This window comes from Telmatherina bonti, assembly GCF_933228915.1.
Source record: "Telmatherina bonti genome assembly, chromosome: 17".
Lineage (NCBI taxonomy): Eukaryota > Metazoa > Chordata > Actinopteri > Atheriniformes > Telmatherinidae > Telmatherina > Telmatherina bonti.
The window spans coordinates 3991577-4013651 of record NC_136615.1 but is presented as its reverse complement, the minus strand read 5'-3'; the positions used below and the strand labels follow the sequence as shown (position 1 = coordinate 4013651).

Sequence of the window (22075 nt, the reverse complement as noted above, 5' to 3'; positions counted from 1 at the left end):
TAAAGCCAGGATCTCTGTGATGGTGTCCAGCTTTATTTAGAAGCTCATGTGGATTTATAACAGATTTATTAAGCTTTAGTCCCCCTTACATCTTCATCTCTGACTGTTTCCTAATCTTTTAAAACAATCAACAGTTCTTCACTTTCCTGAAGGCCTTTAAGAGTTTTATATTTTCCTCCTTATTCCCACACCCTGAACAATGCTGGGTTATTTCACCAGTCGCTCGGCTGCCTTGTGAAACGTGGAACCCATTTTGGGTTTTTTCAGGTGTTTTTGGTTGTTATCAGAGTTATTTTTGTGAACCCTTTGCATTGGGTTAAACACAGCTGAGTTGTATACAGCCTGTGGTGAAAACCCATCAGTACATGTACTCTGACCTGTTAATCATTTATGAAGAAAAAAAAATCCTCAGTTAATATATTAGCTTATATTTTAACATAAAGGCTAATATGATTCAGAAACCGGCATTTAAGCTAATATAGTAGCCAATGTTATCTTGTTGAAACTACATTTACTTGATTTTGCACAAATATAGTGGCTGACATCTTTATGTGAAGACTAACTTGCTGCTAACTTTAATCTTCTTTAGCTTAGAAGTTAGCACTGACAAAGCAGCTCATGCTAACTTGTTTATGCTACTGTTGCGGCTAAATAACGCTGGTTAAGCAAAACAAGCAGCGGAAACTGTGTAGAGCCAACATTGCAGGATAATGAAGTAGCAAACATTTCCATGCTAATATTAGCAAACATTTTTAAAGTGAAGTTTTCTTCTTTCATTTAGCAAACAGCTTGTTTATGCTAACATGATCTTATTTGACTAACAGAGCTCCTACAGTCATCTTGCTTGTCTAAAATAGCATCTACTGTAGCCTAAGCTAATGACATGTTTAGATTAGCATTTTTAGACTTAAACTAAAATAGTAACTATATCTTTTTATGCTAGTAGGAATAATAATGTTTTTTTTTCAGACAAACTGCAGCTAATATTATCTTATTTATAATGCTAGCATGCTTTATTTAAAACAGTTGCTAAAATGACCTGGTTGATGCTAATATAGCAGCTAACATAATCTTGGTGGGCTAACATGCTTATGTTAGGGATAAAATTAGTTGAATTGGGTATTTTTTCTTCATTAAATCATTTTATTCTGACATATTAATAATTCAGGCAGAAAAAGGCTCCAAACTCAAGACATAAACCAGTTTGTGTTGACATGTAACTCAGCAAAGAACCAGTTTAAACTGGATCTTTAGACTCTTTGTCATAAAAAACACATAATTAGTTTCTATGTTTTTTAGTTTCTCCTGTGAAAACCAGGACAGATTGGACAGAAAAAGGATTTTAGCAGAAAATGGTCTGAAAATAAAGGGGTTGATGGAGACATGAATCCTCCCTCCGGTTTCCAGTTTTCCTGCAAGGAAATGAGGAGTTGAGGGTTGTTGCTGATTTTTTTTAGGGTTTATTTGATGATACAAACTTTCCGCAGAGCTGTTGTGTCGTCTTTAAAACCTGAAGCTTTACCTGAAAGTGAAGCTTTTTATGGCGTCTGCTGGTGTTTCTGTTTTTACCCAGATAAGATAAGACCTAAGTTCGAACACACAGCCTGTCAGCTAACATCCAGAGAAGCTGAAGAAGCCAGGAAGCAAGTGTAAAGCTCACATTAGAGGACGGTCGCTCTGCAAACTGAGGTCTGAGCCGCTTGTCTTCCGTCATATTTGTGAGACTTGTCATAGTTGTGGTCGACCATGTTGTGCAGAAAGAGGCGAAGTGAGTCTCGGCCCAACAACCCCTCTCTGTGTGCAGGCTTAGACTTGGCGGCTCCACCCTGACCCCCACCCATTACCCCTGCACCCACCCAGCACAAACACAGTCACAGAGGCCTGTAGGGGCCTCTGTGTACCCCCCTCCCCCATGAAACGGGGGTTTATTCTCTGCAGAAACACACAGTCGACCTTCGTTTGTCAGATCAAGAAACAACAGCATTAACAGCAGGAATCTCGGGCTCAAGTCGTTCATAAAAACTATTTTACCATAAAAGCGACCAGGTCTTAGAAAAAAGATCAAAATAAGATTTCATCCAGATCTGCAGCATCTGGCCCTTCAGAGGGTTTAGGAAGCTCAGTGTGAATTTATTTTATTTCTTTACCACTGGTATATGATTTATTTATTTATATAAGTTATTCAGCTTCATGATGCATTTCATTTAGTTTTTTTTTTTTTACACACAAGTACCATAGACTGTATATAAACCGCGGTTGTTCTACATTCTTCTGACTTGAAGCAGGAGATTGGGTACCTGTCAATCAAAAGGACAGGCCCCTAAATATGCCGAACTTCGAGATTAAATTACTTTTAAATGGGCGTCCTGCTAGACGGGCAACTTTAAACAGTTGTCATGAAGGTAAACCTGACCTATTAACCAAAAATGGGTTTTTAAACCAGGCTGTAAACATGTTTATTTATTATGTAATCATGTTTATTCCTGCTGTGAACATGTTTATTCCTGCTGTGAACATGTTTATTCCTGCTGTAAACATGTTTATTCCTGCTGTGAACATGTTTATTCCTGCTGTAAACATGTTTATTCCTACTGTAAACGTGTTTATTATTTCCGTAAACGTGTTTATTCCTGATGTAAATGTGTTTATTCCTGCCGTAAACGTGTTTATTCCTGCTGTAAACGTGTTTATTTCTGCTGTGAAGTTGGTCTTTTTAACATGGGAGTCTATGGGGAGTCTCTCTGTTGTGGAGCCCCTAGTGGATGAAGGGGGAACTGCAGGCTTCACTTTAACTGCTGGATGTTGGTGTTTGGGAAAAACTACAAAAAAGTCGACTCCCGACCGGGTCTGGGAAGAGACTCATACGTCCGACTCCTGGAGGACAGAACTGGAAAAAAAACAGAAGACTACGGTCTCCCAGTTGGTGATGGAGCAGAAATCAGTAACACCAGTTTCAGCAGATCCAGATCCAACACGGTGGTCAGAAACTGAGGAGTGACTTCCAGATGAGGTGGGCTTCCCCTCCCGGTTACCACAGCAACCAGAAACAAGACATGGAGCCTGGACATGCTGGGAGCACCTTACTGGTTTATCCCAAACCAGTACATCCAGCTGTTAAACATGGCCGCCGTTCCTGTTGCTTCACAGGTCACATGACCATCTCCACAACCCCGGCGCTCTCGGGACTGAGGTCTCTTTGTGGCGTGACGCCGACGTAGAAAACACTCCTGTTTGAACCATCAACGAGGAAATATAAATACCCAGCTGTGTGTACGGTACACACCCCACCCAGCGCCGCGTACCCCACCCTCCACAAACACATCGGACCTGTGTGTGTGTGTGTGTGTGTGTGTGTGGTGTCAGACTTCTTGGCAGTCCTTCCAGAACAGGTCGTCCTGCAGCTGCAGCTACACAGATTTCCTTAAAGTGGAAAATCCTGTTCAGGCAGGAAGCACCTGAACGCATTAGCTGATGTGTGACGACATGGTGGGGGGGGGGGGCCTGGACCCGCAGGTAGACCAGGTCCAGACCGGCGGCACCAGTAACTGGACCCGCAGGTAGACCCGGTCCAGACCGGCGGCACCGGTGACTGGACCCGCAGGTAGACCCGGTTCAGACCGGCGGCACCGCTGTAGGCGTGCACGGTAGGTTGCAGGCGAGTACCGTGGGTTGTAGGCGTGTACTGTGGGTTGTAGGCGTGTACTGTGGGTTGTAGGCGTGTACCGTAGGTTGCAGGCGTGTACTGTGGGTTGCAGGCGTGTACTGTGGGTTGTAGGCGTGTACTGTGGGTTGTAGGCGTGTACTGTGGGTTGTAGGCGTGTACTGTGGGTTGCAGGCGTGTACTGTGGGTTGTAGGCGTGTACTGTGGGTTGTAGGCGTGTACTGTGGGTTGTAGGCGTGTACTGTGGGTTGTAGGCGTGTACCGTAGGTTGCAGGCGTGTACTGTGGGTTGCAGGCGTGTACTGTGGGTTGTAGGCGTGTACTGTGGGTTGTAGGCGTGTACTGTGGGTTGTAGGCGTGTACTGTGGGTTGTAGGCGTGTACTGTGGGTTGCAGGCGAGTACCGTGGGTTGTAGGCGTGTACTGTGGGTTGTAGGCGTGTACTGTGGGTTGTAGGCGTGTACTGTGGGTTGTAGGCGTGTACCGTAGGTTGTAGGCGTGTACCGTAGGTTGCAGGCGTGTACTGTGGGTTGTAGGCGTGTACTGTGGGTTGTAGGCGTGTACCGTAGGTTGCAGGCGTGTACTGTGGGTTGTAGGCGTGTACTGTGGGTTGTAGGCGTGTACGGTAGGTTGCAGGCGAGTACCGTGGGTTGTAGGCGTGTACCGTGGGTTGTAGGCGTGTACTGTGGGCTGTAGGCGTGTACTGTGGGTTGTAGGCGTGTACCGTGGGTTGTAGGCGTGTACCGTAGGTTGCAGGCGTGTACTGTGGGTTGTAGGCGTGTACGGTAGGTTGCAGGCGAGTACCGTGGGTTGTAGGCGTGTACTGTGGGTTGTAGGCGTGTACTGTGGGTTGTAGGCGTGTACCGTGGGTTGTAGGCGTGTACCATAGGTTGCAGGCGTGTACTGTGGGTTGCAGGCGTGTACTGTGGGTTGTAGGCGTGTACGGTAGGTTGCAGGCGAGTACCGTGGGTTGTAGGCGTGTACTGTGGGTGTACTGTGGGTTGTAGGCGTGTACTGTGGGTTGTAGGCGTGTACCGTAGGTTGTAGGCGTGTACCGTAGGTTGCAGGCGTGTACTGTGGGTTGTAGGCGTGTACTGTGGGTTGTAGGCGTGTACTGTGGGTTGTAGGCGTGTACTGTGGGTTGTAGGCGTGTACCGTGGGTTGTAGGCGTGTACCGTGGGTTGTAGGCGTGTACCGTAGGTTGCAGGCGTGTACCGTGGGTTGTAGGCGTGTACTGTGGGTTGTAGGCGTGTACTGTGGGTTGTAGGCGTGTACCGTGGGCTGTAAGCGTGTACTGTGGGCTGTAGGCATGTACTGTGCGCTGTAGGCGTGTACTGTGGGCTGTAGGCGTGTACTGTGGGTTGTAGGCGTGTACCGTAGGTTGCAGGCGTGTACTGTGGGTTGTAGGCGTGTACTGTGGGCTGTAGGCGTGTACTGTGGGTTGTAGGCGTGTACCGTGGGTTGTAGGCGTGTACCGTGGGTTGTAGGCGTGTACCGTAGGTTGCAGGCGTGTACCGTGGGTTGTAGGCGTGTACTGTGGGTTGTAGGCGTGTACTGTGGGTTGTAGGCGTGTACCGTAGGTTGCAGGCGTGTACCGTGGGCTGTAAGCGTGTACTGTGGGCTGTAGGCGTGTACGGTAGGTTGCAGGCGTGTACTGTGGGCTGTAGGCGTGTACGGTAGGTTGCAGGCGTGTACTGTGGGTTGTAGGCGTGTACTGTGCGCTGTAGGCGTGTACTGTGGGTTGTAGGCGTGTACTGTGGGTTGTAGGCGTGTACCGTAGGTTGCAGGCGTGTACTGTGGGCTGTAGGTGTGTACCGTGGGTTGTAGGCGTGTACCGTGGGTTGTAGGCGTGTACTGTGGGTTGTAGGCGTGTACCGTGGGTTGTAGGCGTGTACTGTGGGTTGTAGGCGTGTACCGTGGGTTGTAGGCGTGTACTGTGGGCTGTAGGCGTGTACTGTGGGTTGTAGGCGTGTACCGTAGGTTGCAGGCGTGTACTGTGGGCTGTAGGCGTGTACCGTGGGTTGTAGGCGTGTACTGTGGGTTGTAGGCGTGTACCGTGGGTTGTAGGCGTGTACTGTGGGTTGTAGGCGTGTACCGTAGGTTGCAGGCGTGTACTGTGGGTTGTAGGCGTGTACTGTGGGTTGCAGGCGTGTACTGTGGGTTGTAGGCGTGTACTGTGGGCTGTAGGCGTGTACTGTGGGCTGTAGGCGTGTACTGTGGGCTGTAGGCGTGTACTGTGGGTTGTAGGCGTGTACTGTGGGTTGTAGGCGTGTACCGTAGGTTGCAGGCGTGTACTGTGGGGTGTAGGCGTGTACTGTGGGTTGCAGGCGAGTACCGTGGGTTGTAGGCGTGTACCGTGGGCTGTAAGCGTGTACGGTAGGTTGCAGGCGTGTACTGTGGGTTGTAGGCGTGTACTGTGGGCTGTAAGCGTGTACTGTGGGTTGTAGGCGTGTACCGTAGGTTGTAGGCGTGTACCGTAGGTTGCAGGCGTGTACTGTGGGCTGTAGCCATGTACCGTAGGTTGCAGGCATGTAACGTGGGTTGTAGGCGTGTACTGTGGGTTGTAGGCGTGTACGGTAGGTTGCAGGCGTGTACTGTGGGTTGTAGGCGTGTACTGTGGGCTGTAGGCGTGTACTGTGGGCTGTAGGCGTGTACCGTAGGTTGCAGGCATGTAACGTGGGTTGTAGGCGTGTACTGTGGGTTGTAGGCATGTACCGTGTGCTGTAGGCGTGTACTGTGGGTTGTAGGCGTGTACTGTGGGCTGTAGGCGTATACTGTGGGTTGTAGGCGTGTACTGTGGGTTGTAGGCGTGTACCGTAGGATGCAGGCGTGTACCGTGGGCTGTAGGCATGTACCGTGTGCTGTAGGCGTGTACTGTGGGTTGTAGGCGTGTACTGTGGGCTGTAGGCGTGTACCGTGGGTTGTAGGCGTGTACTGTGGGCTGTAGGCGTGTACTTTGGGTTGTAGGCGTGTACGGTAGGTTGCAGGCGTGTACCGTGTGCTGTAGGCGTGTACTGTGGGTTGTAGGCGTGTACCGTGTGCTGTAGGCGTGTACTGTGGGTTGTAGGCGTGTACTGTGGGCTGTAGGCGTGTACTGTGGGTTGTAGGCGTGTACTGTGGGTTGTAGGCGTGTACTGTGGGCTGTAGGCGTGTACTGTGGGTTGTAGGCGTGTACTGTGGGTTGTAGGCGTGTACTGTGGGTTGTAGGCGTGTACTGTGGGTTGTAGGCGTGTACCGTGGGTTTTAGGCGTGTACTGTGGGTTGTAGGCGTGTACTGTGGGTTGTAGGCGTGTACTGTGGGTTGTAGGCGTGTACTGTGGGTTGTAGGCGTGTACGGTAGGTTGCAGGCGTGTACCGTGGGCTGTAGGCGTGTACGGTAGGTTGCAGGCGTGTACCGTGGGCTGTAGGCGTGTACGGTAGGTTGCAGGCGTGTACCGTGGGTTGTAGGCGTGTACAGTGGGCTGCAGGGGGGGGGGGGGGGGAGTCCAGACACACATATGATCATGTAAACGTGCAGGCAGGTGTGTGGCGGCTCAATCTAACACAACCAGGATGATGAGACACCATAACAACATGCTAAATGATTCAGTAGCATCTCCAGACTGTTTACCTTCGGGTTGTCATGACAACCAGCAGCGTTTGTTGACAGTTTTCCTTTCAAAGAAAGACGTGAAAACGGTTTAATCCTCTCCAGCAGGAGATCTCTCATCCCTCCGGTCAGAACGTCAGCCAACGTTGCGAGCGAAGCATCAATTCCCTGATCCTCTGTGAACGTACGTAGACCATCGGCGTTGTGCAGCAGCGTAAAAAGCAGCGTAGTGATCTGCCTATTTACCTAAATGATTTAGGGACTGCTGAAGGGACTGCACATGCGCGAACACACAACGTTACGATGATCTGAGAGGAGAAGGCAGAGCAGGACTGAGTCTACGGCCTCCACCGTACAGCGCTGGATGCTCGTGCAGCTCCTCTTCCTGGCCAGGGGGAGGTGCTGTTCGTTTTTATGGAGCTATGAAAAGCAGGAAATGTTCACATCGATCAGTACGACAGGCGATAGGAAATGATCATCGAAAAGATTTTTTTCAAGATAAACTTTATAAAAGTAGATAAAAATATATAAACTAATAATGAATGATTGCATTTCTTTCTCTCTGCCTTGGGGAGGTATTGCCTACCCTGCTACCTACCACTGCATTTAGAAACATGAAGCATTGACTCAAGCTAAAGATCCAGCTGTTGCAGATGTTTAAAAACATCTCAAAGTACAACGTGAAACTGATCAGATAACGATGCTCTACTTTCTGTTTACCTCTTCCAAGGTCATTCCTAATGTCATGTTCTTATATGGTGCCTCAAACGCCACAGTCAACACCATCAACTGTAAATAAAAAGGTGGGCGGAGCCTCCGTGATGTCAACCGTAGGTTTCTGAAGAGCATCTAGCAAACTCCGACTGGGCTGTAGCTAAGAGCTAACCCGGAGCTAACAGGAGCTAACCAGCTAACGAAATCACACTGTTAAGCGGCTAAAAACCGCGATTGTTCTACGTTCTTTCTTGAAGAGGAAGATCGGGTACCTATCAATCAAAAGGACACGCCCCTAAATATGCCAAATTTCAAGATTAATAGTTTATTTCTGCTGTTTTGGAGCCCCTAGTGGATGAAAGGGGAACTGTTATTTTATGCACTTTCACACAGGCTTCACTTTTAACCACCAGAGGTTGCTAGTAGTGAGCTAATGTTTAACTAACATTTAGCTGTTGCTGCTTAAAGTTCAGTCAACACATAATTTTCTCTTTAAATTAAGCTAATGTTCAGCTTGACTTTCTACTAATGTTCAAATAACATTTAACTGATGTTAGCTTAACGTTCATAAAATAATTAGATCATTTTCAGTTGACATTAAGCTAATGTTCAGCTAACATTGAGCTAATGTTCAGCTAACATTGAGCTGACGTTGAACTAATGTTCAGCTAACATTGAGCCGACGTTGAGCTAATGTTCAGCTAACATTGAGCCGACGCTGAGCTAATGTTCAGCTAACATTGAGTCGACATTGAGCTAATGTTCAGCTAACATTGAGTCGACATTGAGCTAATGTTCAGCTAACATTGAGCCGACGTTGAGCTAATGTTCAGCTAACATTGAGTCGACATTGAGCTAATGTTCAGCTAACATTGAGCCGACGTTGAGCTAATGTTCAGCTAACATTGAGCCGACATTGAGCTAATGTTCAGCTAACATTGAGCCAACGTTGAGCTAATGTTTAGCTAACATTGAGCCGACTTTGAGCTAATGTTCAGCTAACATCGAGCTGACGTTCAACTAATATTTAGCATTCAAGGTATTTTTTTACTTAGCTGAGAAAGTTTCAGTATTTCTTTTTTCCTGGGATTGGGCTCTGGTGGTCTGCAGACCTCCTCAGTTTGGTATGTTTTTAAAAGAACAAAGGTGTTATGAGGTTTTTCCTAGAGGTTCATATTTCTATGGATGTCTGGGCTTTCTTCATGTTTGAGGATGTTTAAATCCTTTTTTAGCAAGCAAAACAGATTTATGTAAAGTTGGAAGTCTAAATGTGGATGAGTGTTTATGTTGAGACCAGCCCATTTACGGATATTTATCATGAATAGCCATTAATGTTGTCTTCTGACCTGGAATGTTTTTGTAACTGGGAGTAAAGAACACGAGGACCAGAGGGACAGATGGGGATGACATCACTTAAAGACTCATTTTTTATCTCCATAAAGAAACATAAACCAGGATTCTGCTGTTATCTCGGACGTCTCTGGTGTTCTGATAAAACGCGATGATTTACGTTTAGAGATTAAATTGAACTGTTTAGTGACAGAAAACTGGTCTGGAGAGGTCAGGAAGTTACTTTTAGCTCCGCAGATCTGGTTTTGGGTTGCCATCTGCTGTGCGTTAGCTGTGTTAGAGGTCATCAACAAGCTCAGTCTTTTCATTATTCATCAGCTCAGACACAAACTGAAGCTGAAGAGATAAGTTGAACTCTGACCTGTTCAGGTGGGGATGAGGGCAGAGAATTAGTCAGTAAATGGTAAATGGACTTGCACTTCTATAGCACTTTTCAAGTCATGCAGACCACTCAAAGCGCTTTACACTACTTGTCACATTCACCCATTCACACACACACTCATACCCCGATAGGCACATCAGGGGGCAGCTTGGGGTTCAGTGTCTTGCCCTAGGACACTTCAGCCTTTTAGGGGAAGCCTGGAATCGATCTCTCAACTTTCCAGTTGAAGGAAAACTGCTCTGAGCTACAGACACCCCAATCATTCAGTCTGTCTGTCTGGTACTGGTTCCTACGACTTGCACCAGATCCACCAGTCAGTCCTCAGTCCTGGTCCTGCTGGACCACATCCACCAGTCAGTCCTGGTCCTGCTGGACCAGATCCACCAGTTAGTCCTGGTCCTGCTGGACCAGATCCACCAGTTAGTACTGGTCCTGCTGGACCAGATCCACTGGTCAGTCCTCAGTCCTGGTCCTGCTGGACCAGATCCACCAGTCAGTACTGGTCCTGCTGGACCAGATCCACCGGTCAGTCCTCAGTCCTGGTCCTGCTGGACCAGATCCACCAGTCAGTACTGGTCCTGCTGGACCAGATCCACCGGTCAGTCCTCAGTCCTGGTCCTGCTGGACCAGATCCACCAGTCAGTCCTGGTCCTGCTGGACCAGATCCACCAGTTAGTACTGGTCCCGCTGGACCAGATCCACTGGTCAGTCCTCAGTCCTGGTCCTGCATGACCAGATCCCCTGGTCAGTCCTGGTCCTGGTCCTGCTGGACCAGATCCACCAGTCAGTCCTGGTCCTGCTGGACCACATCCACCGGTCAGTCCTCAGTCCTGGTCCTGATGGACCAGATCCCCCGGTCAGTCCTGGTCCTGCTGGACCAGATCCACCAGTCAGTACTGGTCCTGCTGGACCAGATCCACCGGTCAGTCCTCAGTCCTGGTCCTGCTGGACCAGATCCACCAGTTAGTACTGGTCCTGCTGGACCAGATCCACCGGTCAGTCCTCAGTCCTGGTCCTGCTGGACCAGATCCACCAGTCAGTACTGGTCCTGCTGGACCAGATCCACCGGTCAGTCCTCAGTCATGGTCCTGCTGGACCAGATCCCCTGGTCAGTCCTGGTCCTGCTGGACTAGATCCACTGGTCAGTCCTCAGTCCTGGTCCTGCTGGACCAGATCCACTGGTCAGTCCTCAGTCCTGGTCCTGCTGGACCAGATCCACCAGTCAGTACTGGTCCTGCTGGACCAGATCCACTGGTCAGTCCTCAGTCCTGGTCCTGCTGGACCACATCCACTGGTCAGTCCTCAGTCCTGGTCCTGCTGGACCAGATCCACCAGTCAGTCCTGGTCCTTCTGGACCACATCCACCGGTCAGTCCTCAGTCCTGGTCCTGATGGACCAGATCCCCCGATCAGTCCTGGTCCTGCTGGACCAGATCCACCAGTTAGTACTGGTCCTGCTGGACCAGATCCACCGGTCAGTCCTCAGTCCTGGTCCTGCTGGACCAGATCCACCGGTCAGTCCTCAGTCCTGGTCCTGCATGACCAGATCCCCTGGTCAGTCCTGGTCCTGGTCCTGCTGGACCAGATCCACCAGTCAGTCCTGGTCCTTCTGGACCACATCCACCGGTCAGTCCTCAGTCCTGGTCCTGACGGACCAGATCCCCCGATCAGTCCTGGTCCTGCTGGACCAGATCCACCAGTTAGTACTGGTCCTGCTGGACCAGATCCACCGGTCAGTCCTCAGTCCTGGTCCTGCTGGACCAGATCCACCAGTTAGTACTGGTCCTGCTGGACCAGATCCACCGGTCAGTCCTCAGTCCTGGTCCTGCTGGACCAGATCCACCAGTCAGTACTGGTCCTGCTGGACCAGATCCACCGGTCAGTCCTCAGTCATGGTCCTGCTGGACCAGATCCCCTGGTCAGTCCTGGTCCTGCTGGACTAGATCCACTGGTCAGTCCTCAGTCCTGGTCCTGCTGGACCAGATCCACTGGTCAGTCCTCAGTCCTGGTCCTGCTGGACCAGATCCACCAGTCAGTACTGGTCCTGCTGGACCAGATCCACTGGTCAGTCCTCAGTCCTGGTCCTGCTGGACCACATCCACTGGTCAGTCCTCAGTCCTGGTCCTGCTGGACCAGATCCACCAGTCAGTCCTGGTCCTTCTGGACCACATCCACCGGTCAGTCCTCAGTCCTGGTCCTGATGGACCAGATCCCCCGATCAGTCCTGGTCCTGCTGGACCAGATCCACCAGTTAGTACTGGTCCTGCTGGACCAGATCCACCGGTCAGTCCTCAGTCCTGGTCCTGCTGGACCAGATCCACCGGTCAGTCCTCAGTCCTGGTCCTGCATGACCAGATCCCCTGGTCAGTCCTGGTCCTGGTCCTGCTGGACCAGATCCACCAGTCAGTCCTGGTCCTTCTGGACCACATCCACCGGTCAGTCCTCAGTCCTGGTCCTGATGGACCAGATCCCCCGATCAGTCCTGGTCCTGCTGGACCAGATCCACCAGTTAGTACTGGTCCTGCTGGACCAGATCCACCGGTCAGTCCTCAGTCCTGGTCCTGATGGACCAGATCCCCCAGTCAGTCCTGGTCCTGCTGGACCACATCCACCGGTCAGTCCTCAGTCCTGGTCCTGATGGACCAGATCCCCCAGTCAGTCCTGGTCCTGCTGGACCAGATCCACCAGTTAGTATTGGTCCCGCTGGACCAGATCCACTGGTCAGTCCTCAGTCCTGGTCCTGCGTGACCAGATCCCCTGGTCAGTCCTGGTCCTGGTCCTGCTGGACCAGATCCACCAGTCAGTCCTGGTCCTGCTGGACCACATCCACCGGTCAGTCCTCAGTCCTGGTCCTGATGGACCAGATCCCCCGGTCAGTCCTGGTCCTGCTGGACCAGATCCACCAGTTAGTACTGGTCCTGCTGGACCAGATCCACTGGTCAGTCCTCAGTCCTGGTCCTGCTGGACCAGATCCACCAGTCAGTACTGGTCCTGCTGGACCAGATCCACTGGTCAGTCCTCAGTCCTGTTCCTGCTGGACCAGATCCACTGGTCAGTCCTCAGTCCTGTTCCTGCTGGACCAGATCCACCGGTCAGTCCTGGTCCTGCTGGACCAGATCCACTGGTCAGTCCTCAGTCCTGGTCCTGCTGGACCAGATCCACCAGTCAGTACTGGTCCTGCTGGACCAGATCCACCGGTCAGTACTGGTCCAGCTGGACCAGATCCACCAGTCAGTACTGGTCCTGCTGGACCAGATCCACCGATCAGTCCTCAGTACTGGTCCTGCTGGACCAGATCCACTGGTCACTCCTCAGTCATGGTCCTGCTGGACCAGATCCCCTGGTCAGTCCTGGTCCTGCTGGACTACATCCACTGGTCAGTCCTCAGTCCTGGTCCTGCTGGACCAGATCCACTGGTCAGTCCTCAGTCCTGGTCCTGCTGGACCACATCCACTGGTCAGTCCTCAGTCCTGGTCCTGCTGGACCAGATCCACCAGTCAGTACTGGTCCTGCTGGACCAGATCCACCGGTCAGTCCTCAGTCCTGGTCCTGCTGGACCAGATCCACTGGTCAGTCCTCAGTCCTGTTCCTGCTGGACCAGATCCACCGGTCAGTCCTGGTCCTGCTGGACCAGATCCACTGGTCAGTCCTCAGTCCTGGTCCTTCTGGACCAGATCCACCAGTCAGTACTGGTCCTGCTGGACCAGATCCACCAGTCAGTACTGGTCCTGCTGGACCAGATCCACCGATCAGTCCTCAGTACTGGTCCTGCTGGACCAGATCCACTGGTCACTCCTCAGTCATGGTCCTGCTGGACCAGATCCCCTGGTCAGTCCTGGTCCTGCTGGACTACATCCACTGGTCAGTCCTCAGTCCTGGTCCTGCTGGACCAGATCCACTGGTCAGTCCTCAGTCCTGGTCCTGCTGGACCACATCCACTGGTCAGTCCTCAGTCCTGGTCCTGCTGGACCAGATCCACCAGTCAGTACTGGTCCTGCTGGACCAGATCCACCGGTCAGTCCTCAGTCCTGGTCCTGCTGGACCAGATCCACTGGTCAGTCCTCAGTCCTGTTCCTGCTGGACCAGATCCACTGGTCAGTCCTCAGTCCTGTTCCTGCTGGACCAGATCCACCGGTCAGTCCTGGTCCTGCTGGACCAGATCCACTGGTCAGTCCTCAGTCCTGGTCCTGCTGGACCAGATCCACCGGTCAGTACTGGTCCTGCTGGACCAGATCCACCAGTCAGTACTGGTCCTGCTGGACCAGATCCACCGATCAGTCCTCAGTACTGGTCCTGCTGGACCAGATCCACTGGTCACTCCTCAGTCATGGTCCTGCTGGACCAGATCCCCTGGTCAGTCCTGGTCCTGCTGGACTACATCCACTGGTCAGTCCTCAGTCCTGGTCCTGCTGGACCAGATCCACTGGTCAGTCCTCAGTCCTGGTCCTGCTGGACCACATCCACTGGTCAGTCCTCAGTCCTGGTCCTGCTGGACCAGATCCACCAGTCAGTACTGGTCCTGCTGGACCAGATCCACCGGTCAGTCCTCAGTCCTGGTCCTGCTGGACCAGATCCACTGGTCAGTCCTCAGTCCTGTTCCTGCTGGACCAGATCCACCGGTCAGTCCTGGTCCTGCTGGACCAGATCCACTGGTCAGTCCTCAGTCCTGGTCCTTCTGGACCAGATCCACCAGTCAGTACTGGTCCTGCTGGACCAGATCCACCGGTCAGTACTGGTCCTGCTGGACCAGATCCACCAGTCAGTACTGGTCCTGCTGGACCAGATCCACCGATCAGTCCTCAGTACTGGTCCTGCTGGACCAGATCCACTGGTCACTCCTCAGTCATGGTCCTGCTGGACCAGATCCCCTGGTCAGTCCTGGTCCTGCTGGACTACATCCACTGGTCAGTCCTCAGTCCTGGTCCTGCTGGACCAGATCCACTGGTCAGTCCTCAGTCCTGGTCCTGCTGGACCACATCCACTGGTCAGTCCTCAGTCCTGGTCCTGCTGGACCAGATCCACCAGTCAGTACTGGTCCTGCTGGACCAGATCCACCGGTCACTCCTCAGTCCTGGTCCTGCTTGACCAGATCCACTGGTCAGTCCTCAGTCCTGGTCCTGCTGGACCAGATCCCCTGATCAGTCCTGGTCCTGCTGGACCAGATCCACTGGTCAGTCCTCAGTCCTGGTCCTGCTGGACCAGATCCACCAGTCAGTACTGGTCCTGCTGGACCAGATCCACTGGTCAGTCCTCAGTCCTGGTCCTGCTGGACCAGATCCACCACTCAGTCCTGATCCTGCTGGACCAGATCCACTGGTCAGTCCTGGTCTTGCTGGACCTGTCTGCTGCTTTTGACCCAGCCAACCATTCTCTTCTCCACTCTCTGAGCTCGGCATCTCTGGATCTGTCCTCCTCTGGTCCACGTCCTACCTCTCAGGAAGATCCTTCAGAGTATCCTGGTGAGGAGAAGTGTCCAGATCACATGAAAACAGGGGAGCCTCAGGGATCGGTGCTCGGCCCTCTTCTCTTTCCACTATACACCTCCTCACTCGGTGCAGTTAGAAGTTCTCATGGCTTCTCCAACCACTACTATGCAGATGACACTCAGCTTTTCCTCTCCTTCCCACCAGACGACGTCTCACTGAGAATATCAGCTTGTCTTGCTGATATCTCTGCATGGATGAAGGATCGCCACCTTCAGCTCCATCTGTCCAAGACAGAGCTCATTGTCTGTCCAGCCGGTCCTTCCTTACCTCCACAGATACGTGTGAAGCTCCACTCTATCACACTTGTTCCTACGACTGCTGCCTGGAATCTGGGTGTCATGGTGGATGACCAGCTGACCTTTAAGGTCCATGTTGCCTCGGTTGCCCGTACCTGTCGATATGCTCTCTACAACATCAAGAGAATCAGACGTACCTGACAGAACATACGACCCAGCTTCTGGTTCAGGCTATGGTCATCTCACGCATGGATTACTGCAGTTCCCTACTGGCAGGTCTGCCTGCATGCTGGTTAAACCTCTGCAGATGATCCAGAACCAGCAGCACGTCTGGTCCTCAACCAACCCAAACGAGCTCATGTCACTCCGCTGCTAATCGCTCTTCACTGGCTTCCAATAGCAGAGCATCAGATTCAAAGCTCTGCTTCTTGTTTATAAAACAATAAGTCAAACGGCTCCCGTCTACCTTCACACCTTCATCCAGGCCTACACTCCCTCTCCACAGTTACGCTCTACCAGTGAAAGACGCCATGAAGCGTTACCATGACTATGTGGGACTAAATCACCAGCCAGACTCTTTTTCTCTGTTGTTCCAAGATGGTGGAACGACCTGCCGAACTCTTGTCTGCTCTGCAGAGTCCTGATCTGCTTTAAGCTGCAGACTCAGCTGTTTATTTCTGCTCTTAGTTTAGTATTTATCAGAGGAGTTGGAGAACTTAGCCCAGTTCTTTGCAACAAACATTATGGTATTCATTATTTGTATTTTAACATTGGTGATATTGTAGGGTGGGGAAAAAAAAGCATGTTGCACTACACGTCAACACCGCAGTCCACCTGGACTCCAGCAGTCCACCTGGACTCCAGCAGTCCACCAGCACCTTCCCACGATGTCCTCTACTGTTTGATTTCATGTTTGTGTTGTTCTCACTCTCATATGTAAGTCGCTTTGGATAAAAGCGTTGCTAAATGACTGTAGAACAGAATAGAATAGAATAGAATAGAATAGAATAGAATAGAATCTGGAAAATTCTTGATGTTCACAGAGAAGTCAGAACCTTTCTGCTGAGGTTCAGGTCAATGTAAACACTGGATCCAGAACGTTTTCATGTGGAAACTACATGATTTGTTCTCGCCAGAGGAGATTTACTTCATGCAATAGAGACAAACATGTTTCATGACTCATGTCATGTCTGCGTCTGAAGCAAGGCTAAATCCCAACGCCGTCTCTAGTTGGGCTTCTATACCAAACAGAGACGCAGCAACACTACACCTTACATTACTATGCAAGAAACACACACGCAGGCACGGACACACACACGCACGCACACACGCACACACACACACATACACAAGCATTCTCCTTTATCATTCAAACATAATGAGAAAAATACTTTAACAAGAAATATTTCTGTACGAATTCATATTTCTTTAAATACGTATGAAACTATTTAAAGGAATCAGATTCTATTTATGTTCAGTGTCAAATAACAAAACTGGTTGGACGGTTGGACAGACGGTTAGACAGACTGTTGGATAGACAGTTGGACAGACGGTTGGATGGACAGTTGGATGGACGGTCGGATGGACAGTTGGACAGATGGTTGGATAGACAGTTGGATAGACAGTTGGACAGACGGTCGGATGGACAGTTGGACAAACAGTTGGACAGACTGTTGGATAGACAGTTGGACAGACGGTTGGATGGACAGTTGGATAGACAGTCGGATGGACAGTTGGACAGATGGTTGGATGGACAGTTGGACAGACGGTCGGATGGACAGTTGGACAGATAGTTGGATGGACAGTTGGACAGATGGTCGGATGGACAGTTGGACAGACGGTTAGGCAGACTGTTGGATAGACATTTGGATAGACAGTTGGATAGACAGTTGGACAGATGGTTGGACGGACAGTTGGAGAGACAGTTGGATAGACAGTTGGACAGACAGTTAGACAGACAATTAGACAGACGGTTGGACAGACGGTTGTATGGACAGTTGGACAGATGGTTAGACAGATTGTTGGATAGACAATTGGATAGACAGTTGGACAGACAGTTGGACAGATGGTGAGACAGACAGTTGGACAGACGGTCGGATGGACAGTTGGACAGATGGTAGGATGGACAGTTGGACAGACGATTAGACAGATGGTTGGATAGACAGTTGGACAGACGGTTGGACAGAGGGTTGGACAGATAGTTGGACAGACAGTTGGATGGACAGTTGGACAGACGGTTGGAGAGACAGTTTTACGGAGGGTTGGATGGACGGTTGGACAGACGGTCGGATGGACAGTTGGATGGAAGATTGAACAGACAGTTGAACAGACAGTTGGACAGACAGTCAGATGAACAATTGGACAGACTGTTAGACAGACGGTTGGTTAGACAGTTGGACAGAGGGTCGGATGGACAGTTGGATGGACAATTGGGCAGGCAGTTGGACAGACAGTTAGACAGACGGTTGGATAGACGTTTGAACGGATGCCGGATGGACGGTTGGATGGACAGACAATCGGATGGACAGTTGGACAGACAGTCAGATGGACAATTGGATGGACAGTCGGATGGACAGTCGGATGGACAGTTGGATGGACAATTGGGCAGGCAGTTGGACAGACGGTTAGACAGACGGTTGGATAGACGTTTGAACGGATGCCGGATGGACGGTTGGATGGACAGACAGTCGGATGGACAGTTGGATGGACAGTCGGATGGACAGTCGGATGGACAGTTGGATGGACAATTGGATGGACAGTCGGATGGACAGTTGGATGGACAGTCGGATGGACAGTTGGATGGACAATTGGATGGACAGTCGGATGGACAATTGGATGGACAGTCGGATGGACAGTTGGATGGACAGTCGGATGGACAGTTGGATGGACAATTGGGCAGGCAGTTGGACAGACGGTTAGACAGACGGTTGGATAGACGTTTGAACGGATGCCGGATGGACGGTTGTATGGACAGACAGTCGGATGGACAGTTGGATGGACAGTCAGATGGACAATTGGATGGACAGTCGGATGGACAGTTGGATGGACAGTCGGATGGACAATTGGATGGACAGTCGGATGGACAATTGGATGGACAGTCGGATGGACAGTCGGATGGACAGTTGGATGGACAGTCAGATGGACAGTTGGATGGACAGTCGGATGGACAATTGGATGGACAGTCGGATGGACAGTTGGATGGACAGTCGGATGGACAATTGGATGGACAGTCGGATGGACAGTCGGATGGACAGTTGGATGGACAGTCAGATGGACAGTCAGATGGACAGTCGGATGGACAATTGGATGGACAGTCGGATGGACAGTTGGATGGACAGTCAGATGGACAGTTGGATGGACAGTCGGATGGACAATTGGATGGACAGTCGGATGGACAGTTGGATGGACAGTCGGATGGACAATTGGATGGACAGTCGGATGGACAGTTGGATGGATGTTGGACAGACGGTTTGATGGGCAGACAGAAGAGTTTGTGAGCTGACGTTGACATTCCTGATCCTGTTCGATATTCCGGGCTCAGGAATCTACATGCCCCCCCCCCCCCTTATACTGTGTTGTCCTCGTCCTGCAGTTTAACTTGTGTCGCTCTGCAGCGAACAACAGCAGGACTCCAAGTTTTCACCCTTTAAAGAGGACCCCCCCCCCCACACGGTTAAATTGTCCGTGTAATAAGTGTTTACAGGAGGGGAGGGGGCAGCAGTGATGTGCTGCAGTTATTCTGCTGACTGCAGGACCTCCACCTGGCAAACGGGTCGGTGCATCAGCAGTTTGAGATGGATTGAATGATGAGGAGGATGGGGGGGGGGGGGGGGGGGGGGGGGGGGGGGGGGGTGTTACACACGTTTAAACCTCATCAAGTTGTGAGAAAGAAGCAGGTTATGGAAACTAAATGCTGCAGATATTAAAATGACTTTTATATCTTTACATAACAAAAATAAATTAACTAAATGAAGCATATTTACTCTGTACTTGATTTAAAATATTTATTTATCTAGTTATTTATGTAGTTACTTATGTATTTATTTATCTATTTATTTATACATTTATCTGTGTATTTATTTATTTATCTAGTTAGTTATATATTTATTTATATGTTTATTTCTATTTATTTAGTTATATATGTGTTTTTTTAATCTAGTTATTTATCGAATTACTTTTATATCTAGGTATTCATCTATTTATTTATCTAATTATTTATTTATAATAAAAAAAATAAAGTAAAAAACCACAAGTCAGTTTTCCGATTTCAATTAATTAAAATAATAGATCATAATAATTACATTTAAATAGAGAAGTAAAGATGTAAATCCTAATTTTAAAAATGGAGAAACAAAAATGTATAGAAAAATAAAAAAAAGAAAAAGTGCAAAAGGTGTAACACGTTGCTGATTTATCATCTCACCATGGTTTTATTAATTATCTTTAAATTAAACCATGTTGATTGAAAATGTGAAATATTTTCTGGTATTTTTTAAAATGATTTCATTATTTATTTTTAAGCTGGACGTGCGCAATCACGTCAGGATAAACCTGGTTAGTTTTTCTCATTTCCAACCTTAAAAAAGTCAGGATGCGTCCCTGATGCGGATGAAAACAGGAATTCTTCCGAAGTGCGAAGTGCAGCTACTTTGGTGAGGACTGCTTCAGATCTCCGGGACATTGTGGGACAGTGAGGACGTTTAGAGACGGTTTTAGGTCCAGATCAGGGTATGCATCTGGTTTAGGACAAAGGTCAGGATCTGGTTTTGGTCCAGATAAGGACCAGGTTGTGGTTTTAATGGGATCAGGAAGAGCGTCTGGATCTGGTTCAGAGCAGGCTCTTGACTGTCCTGAAGCTGGTGGTGATGCGACTCTGAGACTCTGGTCTCTGTGAAGGTCCGCTGGCATTTCCCAGCGCTCCTGGTGGGACGTCCGGTTTTCCCAGCGCTCCTGGTGGGACGTCTGGTTTTCCCAGCGCTCCTGGTGGGACGTCCGGTTTTCCCAGCGCTCCTGGTGGGACGTCCGGTTTTCCCAGCGCTCCTGGTGGGACGTCCGGTTTTCCCAGCGCTCCTGGTGGGACGTCCGGTTTTCCCAGCGCTCCTGGTGGGACGTCCGGTTTTCCCAGCGCTCCTGGTGGGACGTCCGGTTTTCCCAGCGCTCCTGGTGGGACGTCCGGTTTGATTGTCCTGCGTTCTGCTGAATCAGCGTTGCAGTGGGTCTTCTTGGATGAGCAGCTGATTCAGAGCCAGCACTGCAGAGACACTGCATCCCTCCTCATCCTGCAGGAAGACTTAAACCCCCTGAATGATCTGTGTCTCTGCAGTGACCCCCCCGCGGAGAGACGATGATTCCCGTCCTGATCTGGATGCTGGTCTCACTGTGCGTTGCAGACAACAGCCTGGACATCCTCTTTCCTGAACTGGAGCACTCCAGGACAATTTACGTCTCTGGTGAGTCTGAGCTGTTCCTGTGGTTCCTGTTTCCTTTCCCTCCTGTTTCCTTTCCCTCCTGTTTCCTTTCCCTCCTGTTTCCTTTCCCTCCTGTTTCCTTTACGTCCTGTTTCCTTTCCCTCCTGTTTCCTTTACCTCCTGTTTCCTTTACCTCCTGTTTCCTTTACCTCCTGTTTCCTTTACGTCCTGTTTCCTTTCCCTCCTGTTTCCTTTCCATCCTGTTTCCTTTCCCTCCTGTTTCCTTTACGTCCTGTTTCCTTTCCCTCCTGTTTCCTTTCCCTCCTGTTTCCTTTCCCTCCTGTTTCCTTTCCCTCCTGTTTCCTTTACGTCCTGTTTCCTTTCCCTCCTGTTTCCTTTCCCTCCTGTTTCCTTTCCATCCTGTTTCCTTTCCCTCCTGTTTCCTTTCCATCCTGTTTCCTTTCCCTCCTGTTTCCTTTACGTCCTGTTTCCTTTCCCTCCTGTTTCCTTTCCCTCCTGTTTCCTTTCCCTCCTGTTTCCTTTACGTCCTGTTTCCTTTCCCTCCTGTTTCCTTTCCCTCCTGTTTCCTTTCCCTCCTGTTTCCTTTCCCTCCTGTTTCCTTTACGTCCTGTTTCCTTTCCCTCCTGTTTCCTTTCCCTCCTGTTTCCTTTCCCTCCTGTTTCCTTTACGTCCTGTTTCCTTTCCCTCCTGTTTCCTTTCCCTCCTGTTTCCTTTACCTCCTGTTTCCTTTACGTCCTGTTTCCTTTCCCTCCTGTTTCCTTTCCCTCCTGTTTCCTTTACCTCCTGTTTCCTTTCCCTCCTGTTTCCTTTCCCTCCTGTTTCCTTTACGTCCTGTTTCCTTTCCCTCCTGTTTCCTTTCCCTCCTGTTTCCTTTCCCTCCTGTTTCCTTTCCCTCCTGTTTCCTTTCCCTCCTGTTTCCTTTCCCTCCTGTTTCCTTTACGTCCTGTTTCCTTTCCCTCCTGTTTCCTTTCCCTCCTGTTTCCTTTACCTCCTGTTTCCTTTCCCTCCTGTTTCCTTTACGTCCTGTTTCCTTTCCCTCCTGTTTCCTTTCCCTCCTGTTTCCTTTACCTCCTGTTTCCTTTACCTCCTGTTTCCTTTACGTCCTGTTTCCTTTCCCTCCTGTTTCCTTTCCCTCCTGTTTCCTTTCCCTCCTGTTTCCTTTACCTCCTGTTTCCTTTACCTCCTGTTTCCTTTCCCTCCTGTTTCCTTTCCCTCCTGTTTCCTTTACGTC

At 50.1% G+C, this 22075-nt stretch overlaps 1 protein-coding gene across 1 annotated transcript in view; it reads left to right on the top strand.

Annotated features, from left to right (window-relative positions):
• hapln1b (hyaluronan and proteoglycan link protein 1b) overlaps nt 1-22075 on the top strand; it is a gene marked incomplete at its 3' end in the record, with an annotated part of 32884 nt that overhangs the window by 552 nt on the left and 10257 nt on the right. The window contains exon 2 of the mRNA XM_079256049.1: nt 20739-20865. Within this exon, the coding sequence (XP_079112175.1) occupies nt 20760-20865 (106 nt within the window). The 5' untranslated portion in view covers nt 20739-20759. The remainder of the gene's footprint in view (nt 1-20738; nt 20866-22075) is intronic.